Source organism: Malurus melanocephalus, unplaced genomic scaffold (genome assembly GCF_030028575.1).
Source record: "Malurus melanocephalus ecotype Western Australia unplaced genomic scaffold, MMel_1.1 scaffold_171, whole genome shotgun sequence".
Taxonomy (NCBI): domain Eukaryota; kingdom Metazoa; phylum Chordata; class Aves; order Passeriformes; family Maluridae; genus Malurus; species Malurus melanocephalus.
The window spans coordinates 816,953-834,898 of record NW_026623403.1 but is presented as its reverse complement, the minus strand read 5'-3'; the positions used below and the strand labels follow the sequence as shown (position 1 = coordinate 834,898).

Genomic DNA, 17,946 nt, shown 5'->3' with positions numbered 1-17,946 from the left:
GGTGCTCCTGAAAAATGCTTAAACATTAAAAGCAGCATAGATCAGGCAGAAACAGGGAGAGCAAACCAAAAGGAATGTAGATATATTATCTGATGTCTATAGGGATGGGGGCAGGAAAGCCAAAGCCCACCTGGAGCTGAATCAGGTAAGACAGGTGAAAAGCAGCACAAAGCTCTTCTACAGGTGTGCAAGCAGCAAAAGAAAGACATGGGGAAATGCTGGTCCACTGTGAAGAGCAGGAGGGGTCCCGGTGGTCACAAAGGACACAGAAAGCCCAGGGGACTGAATGGTGCCTTTACTAGGAACACCARCCTTCAGAAATCCCAGGCCTGCCCATGAGACAAGTGTGGAGCAAGAAAGACTTASCCTTGGTGAAGGAGAATCAAATTAGGGCACATTTAACCAAATATGCCCCCATGGGACCTGATGGGAGGTGCACATGTGCTGAGGGTGCTGGCTGATGTCACTGCAAGACCACTTCTGATTGTCTTTGGAACACCGTGGGGCCTTGGAGACATTCCTGGAAAGTGCAAGAAAGCAGAGGAAGGGGAAGGAGGAGGATCCAGGGAACTGGTCAGTCTCATTTTGATTCCTGGAAAGGTTACAAAGCAACTAATCCTGTAAACCTTTTGCAGTGAGTGTGCAGCCTGTATTTCCAAAGGGGAATTCATGGTTWCCCAATGTGACAGACTRCAATGGGGTGACTAATTGAGTGGGGGAGGGGAGAGCTGTGGGTGCCATTTACCTCRCCTTCAGAAAGGCTTTCCACTCTGCCTCCCATAATATTGTTGTGGACAAACAGACAGAATATTGGGGACATAATGGACAATGAGTGGAATTGGAAACTGGATGAGCTATGGAGCTGAGGGATCAGTGACACACAGTTCAGTTATACAGAGYTCACAGGTGGTGTGTCCCCAGCTGGGACTGGTGCCAATACAGTAGAAAACTTCATTAGTGACCTGGAAAGGGTGCRCCCTCAGAAGCTCTGCAGATGAGAATAACCTGAGAGGAGTGCCTGATACTCCAGATGGTTGTGCTGCCATTCGGATCGGCCTCAGACGCTGGAAAAATAAAAAGAAGAATCTCAATTGTCATGGAATCAAAGRATGGTTGAGGTTGGAAGGGACCTCTGGAGGTGATTTGGTCCAACCCTCCCACACTCATGTAGGGTCCCTAAACCATGTCCAAATGGTCCATAATCCCATTGTGTGAGTCTGTAAACATCTGCCATATGCTGCTATCAGGGCTGAGATATTGGGTTCAATGGAGTCTTGGTCTCACTTAATATGCACTTACCTGCATCCCTTGAGAGAATTTTCCCTTTTTTTCATAATATGAACGACATGTTCTGCTAAAAGATCATTTCATCCATTCATCCTATAATAATCAGAGACTTTCTCCAGTTATAGATGGTCCACTGTATCTAATTATACCCCTTCATCATGCATAATTTAGATGCTATGAACATTGTGCTATGCTCATCTTGCTGTCTGCCAGCTTTCTGAACTTGTTCAGTAGCTGCTTTTGGAAGAGCTGGGTATGGCTTCTCTGTGGAGGGGAAATCTGGTCTCAACCTGCTACTTGAGTGCTATCAGTACCTGATGGAAAACCAGCTGTCTGGAAAATTTCATGCAGGGACTTCTCAACCAAGGGCAAATAGATAACATACTTGCCAGCATTACAGTAGTTGCTGATTGGATTCTGCAAAGAGTCCAAGGATAGAACCAAGACTGGTGTACAGCTCTGGACCTTTGAAATCAGAGTCTAAATGAGAGTCAGTCTCCAATTTAGAATTTCTTACGTGTAGCASGTAACGTCTCTGCAATGGACCAAACCACCTATGACATTTCTGAGAAAAATGAATCCGAAAGATTAAACATAAACAGTAAAACCATAATTGCAAGTTAGCTCTGAAAATGTCTGATAAAGGCAGGGTATGAAGGATGTTAGTGAAATGGTATCATAGAGGTGTAACATTTCTTACTCTTTTTGTTGCTGTTGTCCTTGGGAAGCTGTATCAGCCTTTGATTTCCTTTAAATCTGTTGTCCTCTTTATCAGATGGTCCTGATGACAACTGAATAAAAGGGCTGACTGATTTAGCAGATCAGTCCAATAACTGTTAGGATATATGTGACCCATTTCAAGTGGGCAGTCTGGGTGTCCAGAATTATCTCTCTYCTCTGTACACACAAATATACATGTAAACTGTGTCTGTAGAAACAAACAGTAGATTTAAAGTAAAAGTTAAAGTGCCAAAGTTCAAGCATAAGTTCCTCTGCATAGCAGTTCTACCCTCTTGTATATCAGTTATCCTTATTGTATATAATTTGTATATACAATTTATTGTATATTGAAGGTGTGCCTATTCTAAGGACCATATTCTGACAGACTGTCTACAAAAGTATTTGCACAGATCTCAGTAGGAACATTTGTGGAGTGAAAATTATTAGAGTTTTTAATTTATTTGGGTACTGAATTCCTGCTAGTTTCAAAGGAAGAACCAAAATAGCTAAAATGTTCTAGACCTGRAGCATTACTCAATATAAAATTAAATCTTTGAAATCTGGGGCCTGAACTCATTTGCTGATATCTATTACTCTGMCAGAAAAAAAAAAAAAARGTGGAAAGTAGCACTTGCAAATTATATACTRTTTTGGTTTTGTGCATAAGTTACTTCCTCATGAATCTTTGTCAAAAGCAGAGCAATTTCAAAACTGTAGTGTGTCTGACTCATTGAGGGAGGGTATAGGAAAAAAAATTACTCATGCGATATTTTTTACTACTGTACATCTTGGCTCCTCACCAAAGTCAAGAGACACTCAGCACCRTGGAGAACCTTCAAGCACTTTACAGGAGTGCCTGTAAGTAACACTTCCAGGGTAATATCAAGGAACTTTGGACAGTAATCATGGGCTGAGCTAGCTGTTCTAAGGTTAAAGGAATTGCTTTAAGTTAACTGTTGTCACCGTACTGATGGGAGGGTCTATTCCTAAAGTTTGTGAAACAATTTACTCCTAAACTCTCCCAAAAGTATGTATAGAGCTGTTCTGTGTAGGAGAAAGGAATATATAATCTCTCATGTACCCTTCCRTCACTCACATTGGAATTTTCTGTGTTTTGTAGAGCTTCTTTTTGGCAATAGGCAAACTATTTGGGGCTCCCAAACTGTTCCTTCCAGTGCTTTAAGGAAAGAATCTGTCTGTGTGTTTGTTKCATCACAGCTTCCTAATACAGCCCATAGAGTTGTGAGAAAATTTGATTTCTTGTGCTATGTCCCTTCCATAGCTGCCCATATCCTGTGGCTGCCCACAACACCTTTCTGGGTCCTTCTGAGTGCCCAGCTTAGTCAAATGCAACCTGGGCTGGCAATTAGGAAACACAGGAAGGGGTTAATCTCCCCCGGCTTTGGACAGCTCTGTCTGAGWAACCCAGACACTTTTGCCAGATCAGCTAGAGGAAAAGTTCTCATAGAATGCAATCCACATTCTGCGAGGGTGGACTTCTACAAAAGGTCTGAAGTGACAGTTCTGGGTGAATGCCTTTTTATTTTCATTGACATATAGACAGCTTAGATGTGGACATCACAGAAGGGTTGGAAGGACCCTTTAAAAATATCTAGTCCAACCCCCAGTGCTATAGACATGTGGTACTAGAYGGCATTTAATCAATTTGTGGCATCCTAAAAAGCTTTTAATATCTTGCAGTGTTCAGAATTTTCCCAAGCTATCATTTTCAATACATGAAGAAAACCACATCTGAATCACTTGCTATTTTTGCTTGTTTGTTTGTTTTTGCTTATGTATAAATTGTTCTATTTGCATTGCTGTGTTGTTTAGTGTTTCAAGTTCCTTTGTACACATAAATGAATAGATATTTTAGTCATCCCTTCTGTTCAATGTGTTAAACTACCATTTACTTTCCTTCCTCATGCAGCTAAAAGCAAATAATGTGGACACGAGAAATGATGAGGGTGTCAATGAAGCCCTGGGGAKAGCTACAGTAATGTTGCTGGATTTTTGATTGGGCTTTTATTTCTCTATTAAATGTCCTGCATTGACCAAAAGAAATAATGTGCGACTCCCTCCTGTATTTTTGCTTTTACTATGCCACAGTTCAGCACTGGATTTTTTTGCAATATCCAAAAATGGGAAGTAGTTTTCTTACATTTCAATGTAACTGATTCAGGCTAGATTCAGGCTTCTGAAACTGCAAAAAAAAAGGAAATATTTGTTTTTATATTCTTACTGTGTGGTTTCTCTCCTTTAATTCCTGTATAAAATCCCAACAGGACTTAGGAGACAAAGATCTTTSTGTAGCTGAAGGCAGGCAAAGATCATTGTGAAGCTTGAGCATTAATGGAATATAAGTTTCCCATTTAACCTAATGTTTCTCAATGGCAAATGCATTCTTTGCCTGACTTAGGTCTGTATCAAAATAGAAAATAGACTTAGAGATCTGACTCCTTTTTTTTCATGCTTTGCCAAATCAGCTGTGTCTCTGTTGAAAAAACTCTAATTATTTAGTAAATCCCRTTATTTTACTCACAATATGACTTTAGGAGACACCTGCTTCTTCCATTTCATTAAAATTGGCAAGGTGTTTGCATGGGTGGCTAATCCAYGTACTAGAAATGTAGACCTGCTCTTCAGCTCTAAGCAAGCAATAGCCTGGGCAGAGAAGRTTTCACAAATGCTCTCTGTAAATATTCAGAGTTTCAATTTATTGCAGTTGGACTAGATGAATGTGGTTGGYCCTTCCAACTCAATTATCCTGTTCTATTCCATTCTATCTGTAGCAAACCATCWTCAGCTGCAGGGTGAGCAGGACAGGACTAAATGGATAGCAGAGGCAGCCACGATCTCTTGGATGATGAATGTGGAGTCTCCAGTGAAGGCAGGGAAGAAATCATACATTGCATAAACCCATACTATGAAAAAAAGTACATAGGGACCCTTGATGCTATGTACATATCTTCTGCTTATCCAAATCTGTAGCCATATCTGAAATATCACAAGCAAGATSTTAAAAATGCTTTAAAATTTTTAGTTTAAAATTAAACTAGAACAATACCTTTTAAAGATGTTGCATTAAATTCAGTACATGGCAAGAACTGTGAGACCTCACAGTTAAGAACTGTGCCCAACCTCCTTGCCAGAGAGGCTCCTTTGGAGAATTTGTTTTTATAATTACTCCTGCCAGTGTGCCATATGGTAGATGCATATCATGCTTCCAGAGCTAAGTAAATATTTCCTAGGGAGGAAAATTAAGCATAGAGAGGTTCCCCTTAGACTCAACTAAAAATCAGATACAGAAGCAGAACTAGAGCACAAGAGTTTCCAGCTCCCCTCTGTGGGGGGAGTTTCTCACCACTAGAAACTATGGTGGAAAGAAATTGGCAGTTCAGAGTAAGAAACTACTTTCCAAGAATAATTCTTTCCTTATGCTAACTACACCTAACAACTTCAGGAGAGTTTTTGTGATTTATATTTTAAAGAGCAATCATTCCAGAAAGCTCTCAAAGTTTACTATTTCTTTAAGCTCTGAAGTAGCCTCTTTAGTGGTGCCAAAAATTTATTTCTACGTCTAAACCAGAGTATTATATTCCTTTCCCAAGCATTCACAGCTGTTTAAGTGCCTGGTGACACAAGAATATTCAGCCTCCAAACATTTTTTTTTTTTTTTACGTTTAGTGTTTTCTTCTTTTGAGCAATTCTCCTGTATTTGATGCTGAATATCYATGCCTGTTGCTGATGCCTGGTGGGGGCAAAACTGAGGTGTCAGACAAGGCACAGAGATGCACACTGTGAGCTGACTCTTGCCCTGGAAACCTCTGAGCTTGGAGATGGGCTCTGGAGGGGGTGGGAATGCTCCTTTCACAGCCTTCAGTGACCATAGAGGGACAGCTGAGCATCCACAGGCTCCAAAATTCACTGGGTCCTTACAGTGCCCTTCCATGCAGCTTAAGGACAAACCTMCTGTGTGTGTTCTGAGTACTGCAGGGATCTCATGTAACAGCATTGACTCAGCCCAGAAAAGGAAACTTCTTCATTATTTGCAAGTTCTGTCCATATTTTGCAAGTCTCCAGCCTCCCAGTCCAGAGGTAATTTTGTAAAATTTAAGGATGCAGTCATTCCAATATCTCAGAAACATATTGCAGCTATTTCCTGAATGCTTATAAGCATTAACCCAAGTTCACCATACCCATACATACAAACACTCAAAACTATGTAAAAACTGTGCCTGAGAGCAGTGAGATTGGTGCTGTTAAAGAAAACTCAGGATGTGCTATTTTCTCACATGGATGTTTTTGGATGGTGTTAGATAAATGCTAGCCTTTTTGCATTTTATGTTGTTAAGGCTTCTTAAATCAAGAACAGAATGCCAGATGTATTCCCTGTGCAAGGCAATTTTTCTTAGAGCTACAAAGAAATTGTGGCAGCACATACTGTTCAACAATTTGATCAAGGAAGTACAGGATTYGCTGACAAAGTTTGTGGCTGTTAGGTCTGGTTCTGCTTGACTCCAGGATCATGAACATCTCCTTTTTGGTYATGTTTCCTTAAAATGTCTTTCAGTAGAAAGGGGACAAAGCAGACCATCCACATAAGCAGAAGGGCAGCTCTGCTCGTGGYAAAGCTGAAGCCCTGTGGCTCCTGTGCTGACTCTCCATTTTCCTTGCARCACTTTTCCAAACATAGCAACTCCTACTCAATTCCGGGGCTGATTTTGTTCCTGTGAAGMACCTGCTAATTGCTCTTATACTTCATTTACAGCTGAGTTCACTTAGGCCGTGGAGGGAAGCAATTTTCTCAGCCTTCCCAGGCCCTGTGATGGTGCCAGGAATTAAACCCACCCTGAGAGCCTACTGCCCACTKTTCACCTGTGCTGAAGTTGTTAAACACAGAAGACACTCAGCATTTGTCAGGACTGTCCTCAGCACTGTAAAGGATCCTGCCCAAGTAAGGCCCAGGAAAAGCAGAACATCAGTCCAAGAAGGTCCCAGCTGGGCATGGATAGTTGATCCCACCATGCTCACCATTGCATGCAAAGCAGATAATGACACAAGTAATAACTAATTACAACGAGAAGAAGTGGAAAATGGTGCAGTGAATGCCAGCAGGACTCACAAAGTCCAGTGCTAGTAAAATASAGTGTGTGTACAAAATTACAGTTTAGTTCCTGGCTACCTGCTGTGTTCAAGCTAAACAAAAGACTTCTCTTCAGGATATATTTTGCAAATACAACTGTTCCCTATTTAAGAAACCACTATTTATTTTATTTAATTAATATCTCATTTATTCTAGTATGTTAAAATTTATATATTGATGCATATGAATTGACCTTGCATTTCTGGACAAACCACTATAAATATATTTTAAAAGAAGGAAAGATGAGCACTGAACTGTCTCCTTTCAAGGTGAATTGAATCGCAGAAATACTCTGGAATTTATGTAACAGGCATGCTGCTAGGCAGGAGAGATGGTGGCAAGCACAAGCAGTTAGGGTTAGAAAGGGTTAAACAGGAAATGGCAGAATGATTATGTTGGAAGGGACCACAGTSGGTCATCTGGTCCAATCTCCCTGCTCGATGATCCCAGAGCACATGGCACAGGATTGCATCCAGATGGCTCTTGAGTATCTGCAGTGAGGGAGATTCCACAAACTCTGGCAGCGTGTTCCAGTGCCTGGACACCCTCACGGTTATGAGAGGCTGCAATGACTGATGTCTGGAGACATTTTGGGGTGCATGTGTGTGGGGAAAGGGGCAGGCTGAGCTTTGCCCTGGTAATGCAGTGCCCTGCCCYATTCCCCCCRTCCCCAGAGCCTGTATCCCAGCCTGGCTGCACACTGGAGGCAATGCTCCACACCCAACCCCTGGAGCCCYTTTCCCAGCTCCTGAGTGGGCCAAATGATTGGAAGTCCCACCTGGCAAAGGGTCCAGGAATGCCAAGGGGCGTTTAAAGCAGAACATGAGGCCAACACATCTTGACTCTCCCTCCTCGTGGAATTTCTGTCATCTGAACATCACTGGAACCCAGGAGTGGTAGATTTGTACGTCCTTTCCTATGTATTTTGTGTCTTTCTCGCTTTCTGTTTCTAATTYTTTCTTCTCAGAATTTTTGAGTAMCTTAATATCAMACTGTCTTAGAGTTTGCTAAGTTGGTAGTTTGAAAAGTGYTTTATGTTGATTGAATGTTGCACTAAATCTTTTGCCAAAGTTCYCTGATTTTCTAAAGCTGCCAGTAAAGTTTTTCAGTTGTTTTGACCTCTTGAGAATATCTTGTCAGTATTTCTTCCGTGTGTCTAACTCAGAGTATATGATCAACCACAAGTCCTTTTAAAAGCCATGTCTTTTTGGGGACGTAACAAGAATAAAGAAGTTTTTCCTCAAGATCAGGTGGAACTTCTTATGTATTTTTCTGCTCCCCGCAGATTGAGCCATGCTCCCCTTCATTGGGGTACCTATAGGAATTTCCATGCTCCTCTCTTTCCCTTCTGGGTGCCTACAAGGCAAAGCCTGTGGGGGCAATGAGTGCTGCAGGAGGCTTGTGCCTCATAAACAYACACACATACACGTGAACCATTATTTCTGCATAGCTAACAAGAAATCAAAGTGTGCAAAACATAAAAGGACAAAAGACAGAAATCCTTGTAGAGTCACCTCTTCAATATTTGTATCTGTGATACTGGGGACACATTTGGGTCTCATGTGTGGCAGTTCAGCCCCATGTGAGTCAGGCCTGCGTGTTTTGCAATGGGAAGAAGTATTGGAGRGCCAGTTAAAGCACACCATTTTCAGTAGTGTGGCCCTGTAAATAACAGTRCTTTTCTTTCTCTTTTCCTTTTAGTTTGAGCCGTTGCAGTGTCAGCAACAGTCAGAAGAAAATGCAAACATTGGCCTCAATAGCACAGAAAGCATGGGAAGTTTTTATATCTGAAAGGAAGCCTGGCTGGAAGTATCAGATGCAGCTTTTTGCCATTTGCTTTGCAGTTGGTTTCCTCTCCAGCTTTCTTTTTTTCCTTAGCATGCACTTCTCCTTGGCACACAACTCTCTGGGGCCATTACTGATTTCTGGATTAATCTGGGTTTTGCTTTCTATCATGCTCTTCTGTTTCAAGCACCTGCGCTGTTTTAGTGTCCTGTTCCTCCTTTCTTGTGGACTGAAAAATGGCAGGGATGCTCTTATTACTGCTGGCATGGGTGTTGTGGTGGCCAACAACATCCAAAATATTTTTCACAACCTAAAGGTTCTGGCAGACAGTGTAACCTGTCATTTAAAGAATGAGCAATTTGCCTTGATAAAATATTATGTTGAGGCAATAAAATGGATTTACAAGGAGGCCAAGCTTCCTGCTGAGCTATCTAAAGATATTGTGGTCCTAAAGCACAAATTCACACCATCTTATTCCATTTCAGATGATGCATTAAAACAAGAGCTAAATGACACAGAGCAAGAAATCCAGAGAATTGCTAACCAGATATCTTTTATGTTGAATATACTGCCCTACATCGGTCAGAAASTGCTGCCTATAGTTGGGATTTTTCTAGTTTCGTTTGGAACTGGCCTCTTTATCAAAAAATTTGTGGGTTGTCATAGTACCAAATTTAAGAATACTTATATCACAAAACAGTTCATTGCATTTGATGAGCACCAAAAGCAACAACAAAGACCCTGTCTTCTGCCACTTAACAGAAAAGAGAGAAAAGATTATGTGGCAATCCCATCTTTATTCTTCACAAGGAAGGACAGGAAAAAAATGCTGTTTTCTTTTCTTCCTGTAATTATTCATCTTTGCATCTGGCTTCTGTTTGCTGCAGTAGACTTTTTGTTTTATTGGTTAATTATGTCTGTGAACAAATATCTCCAAGAAGTACCAGATCTAGACATTCAGCTCAGCCTCTCTCAGAATGTAAGTACTTATCAGTACCTATATTTCTTACTTTAATGTTGAAAAATTTCCCTTCATCTTCAGCAGCTGCAATAGCAGACATATAGCCAGTGAGCCACAAATTCTTTCCTGGAATATCATTCMTTTCAAAAAGGGCCATTAGCTCTACAGATGCATATGTTGGATGGAACATTCTTTCCAGAGCATTGTCATATTTGTAGAGAATGGTAAATTTTAGAAGAAGGACCTTCATTCTTCCATTTATTTCTGTGAAGAAAACCMGAAGCTGAAAAATTGGAAATTCACAAACCTGTCATTTGTGAAGCACTATTTTTATAGTCAAAAATCACTGTGACAATGATATAAGAGATGCCAATCCTTCTTTAACTGTGTGTTGTGAGGAGTTCATCACTTGCATACATGGGTTCATAGACACAAAATAATAACTCTTTGCCAAAATCCCTAGGTTCTTCTAGGAGGTGGAGCAGCAACAGCATAGAGAAGCACAGAGTAATTAGATTGGAAGTAAATCTGGAGGCCATCAAGACCAAAGGCTCATGCCCAAAACAAGGACAACTGGTTAGAGCATGGTGCTAGTAACACCAAAGYTGTGGGCTTGATCCCCATATGGGCCATTCACCTAACAGCTGGACTTGATGATTCTTGTGGGTCCCTTCCAACTCAGAATATTCTGTGATTCTGTGGCAAACTTCAGAGACAGATCAAACTGCTCAGGGTCTTGTCTGAATACTCTGAAAGGTGGAGATTTCACCGCTGCAGTGATGCCTTTAGTGCAAAGTAAAGATGACCATATCTGGCTGATTCATGGATCCTGTACTATGAATTTGCTCTCTTTATCTGCACTGTTCACTCATGTGGAAAGCTGGTTGACTCCTTCACAACAGAAAACCATGCCATCATCAGGTTGTTTCTAGTTCCGCAGGGAAAGCTAATTACATTAGAATGTAAAAGTTAGTCTCAACAGATTTGTTGTAACAAGCCCCAGGGCTGCTGATCTCAGGCAGTCCAGGAAGCTGGGTAGACAGGACAGACTCAGTGACTTTTGAGATGTTTATTAATTAACATGAACAGTAAAGTTCTCCATTCACTGGTACCCCTGCTTCATTTTGAGTTTCTAATGCAGTTTTTCCTTGCCTATACATTGGTTTCAATTTAGGGATAAAAKGTCCTGAGATTGTTTGGAGCAGGAAAGTCAAGGAAAGGCTAACAGGCTGAAAATGGGCGGCATGCTTTGGGAACTTGACTTGTCCAATGAACTTCTAACAGAAGTGCCTGGCCTCTGCACCGTGATTAGAAGAGCCACGAAGGAGAGTTGTATATTCCTCTGTCATGCTCAGAAATGAGGCCTGGGTGACTCAGTGTCCCTGCAGTGTTGCTGCACACAGGGCAGATAGTTGGCAGCATGGTCCCAGCAGCAATTTACCCCGTTCTTGAGCGCTTCAATCCATGAGCAGCAAAGGACATCAGCTCTTCTAAGCGAAGGCACCTACGGGAGGACAGGCAGCCTCACTTGTGTGACAGCCTTTGGTCAGAGCACTGCTGGGCTGGTGCCTGGCTGCAGAGAGGAGACAGGGCTTAGAGCTGTGTGGACATGGTTGGGTTGATGTTCTGTACCACAGCATCACTGCGGGTGTGGTTTCAGGTGTGAGCACCCCTGGATGTGTGATTTTTGCCTCCCTCTCTCCATTGGGAAGGATCAGCCCTGCCCCTGCCCTCCCTATCCTCTGCTGCCCATCCTCTTCTGTTCCTCTGAGACTTGACTCACAGATATGGTGTGGGAACAGAGCAGCAGAGGGGAGCCCGAGCCCATCTGAGTCTGAGCAGAGCTGCAAGGAGAAGTGCAGCTCAGTGGAGTGGTCAGCAGCAGCAGGGCCRGTACTGGAAGCAGCTGCCGTGACTTGAGTCCAGCGTCCGAAGCAGTGGCGTGGGTGACACAGACAATCTTGCTTTTGGGGATTTGTCTGTCGTGGTTTTCTGACATTCCGAGCTTGGGGACAGGGAGAGTACTGTGGTGAGCGCCTGCCACCTTGTCTTTTTCTGGGGAAAGCCATGTGGTGCCAGGCACGGGAAGAGCCATCACCTTGTCTTTGCCCCAGGGCCATCTGGAACTAAGCCAAGGTTGTGAATACCTTTTGTGGGTAAACCACCTTCTCTTTTTATACACTTTTGTTATTAATATTGCTGCTGTTACAGCACATCTCTCATTCCATTGCTTGTTGCTTTCACCCCTCCCCTCTGCCTTTGTCCCTCTCTTACCAGAAGCGGAGTGACCTATTTGGGGTTTAATTTCTGGGTGATGTTAAACCAYCATGGCGTGGAAGCAGTGCTGATCATCTGCTGAGACAAAGCCAAAGGGACAGACACTTTGCTCTGCAGTTTTGCTCTCAGGCCACTCCCTGTTCAGGGATCTGAGCAGAGTCATAGCAATGCAAAAATATGAAACCATTATAACCAGAGGAGCGAACTATTTCCCCATCAGAGCCACTGAGAAGTAAGTTCTTAACAGACTGAAATGATGGACACTGTCCCAAAAGAAATAATGAAAACACAGTCCAAAACATTTACAAATAACCAATAAATATATTGTTTTGAGCATACCATACATAGACACTGGATGGTCTAGTTGATTTATGGTCCTTTGTAAATCTGAATGTCCAGTGGGAAAAATATGAAGAAAGGAGGGAATCATTATTATAACCAATGCCTTTTTTTCCCCTTTTCTTTTGCAGAAGAATGAGAACAGCTATATATTTTTAAAGAAAGAACATATAGAAAAGAATGGTTCTTTCAAGATCCCTTTGTTTAAGCACAACTGCATCCCTCATCCCGAGCTCACTCTCTCCACGACATGGATCCAGCTTGGAGTCATTGTCTTCTTCTTAATCATTTTTGGGCTATTCTCTGGCCTCCTGACCCAACTTAAARTACTGGTGTCAACTTCCTTTTATCCTGACACTGAGATGAAACGGATACATTATTTGCATGCAAAATTACTCAAAAAAAGAGCAAAGCTACGAGAGAAAACTGGGAAGAACATGTTTGCAAGAACGGTAAGCCATCAGCTCTGGGGAAAAAAATAAATCTTCTCACTGGGTGGTAGCCTGACCCAGGAAATACTGAAACACGTGTTAACTTCAGTTATGTGCTAATAGACTTTCCCCAGTGCTCAGGAGTCAGAGACAAGTTGCCTAATGGTAAGATTAGATCATCAAATTGTTTTGTTCTGTACTTCAACACTCACGCCTCAGACAGGACATCAGTATGCTCAAATAACTCTGTGCTGGCAAGAAAATACTTCTCGGATCCAGAGTTCTCCAGAGAAGAAACTTTGTTTTCAGGAGAATTTAAAAAGCACTAAGCACTCTTGCAATCTAGACAGCAAGTGCTTGGCAGTGAGAGCAGCCTCTAAATGTTGAGAAAGGTGTTCAGGTGTTGCTTAGCAAAATGCAATATTTCTGTTTTAAAACAGTGTGACTGCAAATACCATTAGGAAACAGAACTTTTGGCCTGCAAAAACATTTATCCTGTACATACATATACATATATACATGCACTGATGGAAATAACAAACACATGTGCATATACCTATGGGAAACCCAAATAGATAGCTGCAGACACATACACTTCGTTTAAATTTGTATTTTTTACAGCCCTCAGTACTGACTGTACAGGTGTCTGAGTAATCTTAACTTGGTAATACTATCATACAGATGATATTTCTGTCTTTGCAGGTAAACTTCTGGTTTCCAATACTCAAGACAAGAGAGGCAGAAAGGAAGGACTGTAGCAGAATGACAGCATGATGTCGAAAAGACCAAGTGAATCTTTGGAAATGKCTGGGATGCTTTAGCTCCACTTGTGTTTTGTACCATCTTTCCTATGGAATGTCAATTTTAAAATGTAAAAGTATCAAACTCAGAGGCTGAACAGTAGTGTTTTGGAAAAGATGACATTGTGGACAGTGTGCAGCTCACCACAGATTGCTTTTGATTACATTCTTACTTATTTTTCAACTTGGGATCTGCATTATCTTGTGCTTGAGAAAATCACAGATGATCTGTTCCTCTGTCTAAAAGTAATAAATCAGTTTGGAGCTTTTAGGATCACAGCACAAATCCCTTTGGACAGAAGATGTAATTGTGACAGCAGGTTTGTCCTCACATTTGACARACACTGAAGACAGAAGACACAGCAGAGGCTGTCCATTGCCTTCTGGGATGGCCAAGAACTGGGACTTGGATGTTTTTAGACATTTCTATCTATTTCTCAAGCCTCAACTGCCCCAAGCCCTTCAGCATGGATCTTGGCCATCCCTAGCTCCTGGTCTCCCACCCAGAATTCCTTACTTGGTCTCTCACTTCCACAAATCCACAGACTGTGCCAATAGAGCAGATTGTACCATGCCTTTGATAGCCATGGGAGAGCTCATGTAACACACAGCAGTGAGAACACTCACGAGAGCTCAAATAGAGGAATTGGGGGCTGTGAGTGCAAACATGGTGGCTTTAAAGGGTGGGGCACAAATGTAGAGATGARCAATGTTTCAGATCTCTCAGACTGAGGAAGCTTGCAGAAGAGACAAAAATGGGCCTATTTAGGTTGGGTAAGCACCATTGCCTTCAGTGAAATAAAACTGAGCCAATACTGAACTGCTTCATCTATTTAAYCAACATTGGTGATGTGACCTTCATATGACACAAGAACAAATACAAGAAGTCYAAAGGCATAAGAATGACTGAAGAACTTGTAAATATTTAATGCAGAGCTAAAAAATCTACCTAATAGACAGTGTATGCCTGATTTTCAGCCACAGCCAGCTTCTTTTTTTAGGCTGGATAATAGGAAACTCTACTCTTTTCCTCTATAATACATGCATGGTTTCAGGACAGCCATTGATCAATGTCTCTGTTATCTGAATGAATAAAGACTTAAAACTCTTTGGTAGCAAGTGTCAGAAGTTATTTTCCACCTAAACCACTGAAAAACAAGAAGACTGTTTTTCCTTGAGCCTTCCAAAGTCTCACTTCTCCATGGATGCGGGTGGTTCAGGTTTCTGGTGTGACAACAATTTATCTCCGGAAAATGGGGCTGGATTAAAGCCATGCATTATTGAGGATTGTGCTGAATATCTCTGAGAAGCCTGACTATGTCCTTTTTTGCTAAAGTGGGACAGCCCTGAATAGTAGCAGAATGTCAGCTTGTATTTTAGGTGCTACTGTCATGCAGCAAAAACAAGAAGAATTCTGGCGAGAGAGAAACAATTAGAAGGTTGCTCTAAATTTGGATTCACAGAGCAGAGTAGCTATCCAGGTGCTATTGATAAGGGGATACTCTTGTTATCATTGCAGACAAAAGGGGAAAAGTTAAATGTCAATAAGAGCTGAATGTTTTTGGCAGAGTTCTGACAAATTCGTTTCTGGCAGGAGATGGACGTGCACCTTTCAGTTCCAAAGGACAAGCTGTGAGAAGTCCAAATACAGGGGYAAGTCTGATTGACAGCACTACCTGAAAACACCACCACCTGCTTCACTTGTCACCAGGAGGAAAACTTTAGCTTGGAGTTTCTTGCCTTTCCTGTTTGATGGTATTGCCACTCAGAATGCCTTTTCTCTATGTTCTGCAAGGAGCAAGCAAAGGCTTTGCAGTCCGTGGGAATGGTTCATTAAAGTGACTGAGATGTGGGTCAGTCATTGGGACAGATGCCTAAATCTGGTAGGACTTTGAGTTCTGGAGTACACTCTCAGGACAATGCCATGTCTGCACTTTTCATKTAAGGATTTTAATTTAAGGAAATTCAGCCACTGTTGTACCTGAATGCKGATGCTCTCACCACTACTGTCAGRGCAACTAACTAATTGCTCAGTTTACCCTTCAAACTGATAAAAGACAGTCCTTCTTGGATAACTAATTGTAATTCTCTACAATATGTTCAGTTCTGTACCCCAAGATGCCTGACCCCACCAGCAGTGACAGAAGACATGCAAAAGCCCAAGGTATTTCTTTGTCTTGGTCTTTGCAAGTAAGACTGATCTTTAGCCATGCCAGACCTCTCATACCCAAAGAAAAGGCTGGAGCAAGGAAGAGTTACCCCTCGTGCTTTGAGAGCACCRAAAYACACAGATCATAAGATATTAAGTCYRTAAGACGTGAYGGGAGGTRTCCATGGGTGTTGAGGATGCTGGCTGGKGTCACTGAGAGGCAAGTCTCGATTTTCTGTAAAAGTGATCAGCAGGGATTACTGAGGGCTCAAAGAATGCACATCTTCAAGCAGGGAAAGAAGGAAAATCTGAGAAACTACAGATTTTTCAGACTCAGTCTGTGGGAAGGTGATGGAACAATTTCCCCTCGTAGCTGCTCCCAAACATAAAGGCCGGGAAGTTGTCTGGAATATCACTGAAACACAAGAAAAACTTTTTTACTGCGAGGGTGGTCAAACRCTGGAATAGATGTCCAGAGAAGTTATGGAATCTCCMTCTTTGGAGATACTCAAGACCCACTGGACATGGCTCTGAGCAGCTCAGAGCTGAAGGACTGGAGTAGACATCTCTGGAGCTGCCTGATGGGCTCAGCCTGTCTGTGAATATTGACTTTAGCACAGAACATTGTTTTAATTTGTGAATATGATGTGCCAGCCCCAGGGTGCCCCCTGACAGTACATTGTTACCATCACACTCACGCCAGGGTCACATGCTTGGGTGGGCCAATGCACACTTCGTTTCTGTGGCCATACATGTGCTGAAGATTTGCTGAATGGCAGGCAAAGTTTGCTCTCCCCCATGCCTCTAAACCTGCATTATCAGGGAAAATGGCACATTCTCCACCTTTTTTTAATTTTTTTTTTTTTTTTAATTTCTAAACCAAGCCCACCTTCTATGCCTCAAAGGCATTGAGTTTTGTCTCAGTGGTAGGATAGTTCTTACCCTGAACTATAGTACCAGACCTATTCCTTCAGCTGCCCAGTGTCTCTCTTTAGCTATACGGATGAAAAGGCAGGTCTGTTGCTCCCCTGAAATTACACAGAAACATACTTCTCACTCTCTCCTGACCTTATTTTCTTTTTGTTTTCTTCCATTTGTTTCTGTCCTATGAGCAGGRGAAGTCTGGGGGTTTGTTTATCTTCAGCTGTCTCCTCTGCAAGTTTTTCAGCTATTCCTTGGCCTCTCTGTTTACCATAACCCTCAACCACAGGATTCTGTTGTTCTTTTTTCTTAAAAAATAGAAGTCTACAAGTTTCAATAAAAAACCAGCATTCCACCCACAATTATTTCTGTTCCTCTTCTTGCCTACCCTCTCCTCAGATTTCCTGCATTTCATTTTGGCTCTTTTTCTCTGTCATTCATAAACTTCTTTCCTCTTTTTCTATGTTTTCTTCATCTCAAATAGATCATTCTTTCTCATACATAAAAGGATGCAATGCTTTTCTTTCCTGCTGAGAAGGGAACTATAGGTGCAATTGAAATTAAGGATTGTATTCATTTGTTGGTGTAAGAATTTTTTTATATCTTTCATATTATTGGGCTTTGTCTCTAAATGACTCTCTAGAGCCTTTCAGAAATGCATTTAGCACTAAGAACAAGAGTCTGAGAAGTCTGGATTTGGCTTTTGACTCATTCATTCCTGTACTCTCAGCTCATGGCAKAACTCAACTTCCTTTTTAAATGTCCTTCACTAATGTAGAAGCTGTTTGATTTACTGTGAGAAATCTTCCAATTGGATCAAATCTGGTTTGTAAAATTAATGAAAGGCTGACCTGATTGTCTTGTGAAGGTAATTCAGAGAGACATGTTAGTGCTCCTGACCCTCCTGAAGTGGAATACAAACAAGGAGATTTCCTTTCAGCAACGTGTTTATGGAACTCTCCTTATCACCACTCCATAGCCCAAACCTGGGGCTGGCTTCTAAAGCCAAGCCAAACTAAAGGCTTCTTTTCCTTTGTGTTAGTTTTGTTGCAGCATTTCATGTGAGCAGCTGGGTGTGCAAAGTCAGAGGATGCTGGGTTTACAGCTGCTTTTCCTGTGAGCCCTGCTCT

At 41.9% G+C, this 17,946-nt stretch overlaps 1 protein-coding gene across 1 annotated transcript; it reads left to right on the top strand.

The window, feature by feature from the left end:
• The first annotated feature begins 2,731 nt into the window (after positions 1-2,731).
• On the top strand, positions 2,732-14,848 carry DCSTAMP (dendrocyte expressed seven transmembrane protein). Its single transcript, XM_057372440.1, has 4 exons — positions 2,732-2,865; positions 8,855-9,917; positions 12,647-12,967; positions 13,649-14,848. Exons 2-4 carry the CDS (start codon positions 8,892-8,894, stop codon positions 13,718-13,720), a joined length of 1,419 nt encoding a protein of 472 aa, XP_057228423.1. The 5' UTR covers positions 2,732-2,865; positions 8,855-8,891; the 3' UTR covers positions 13,721-14,848.
• The last annotated feature ends 3,098 nt before the right edge of the window (positions 14,849-17,946 follow it).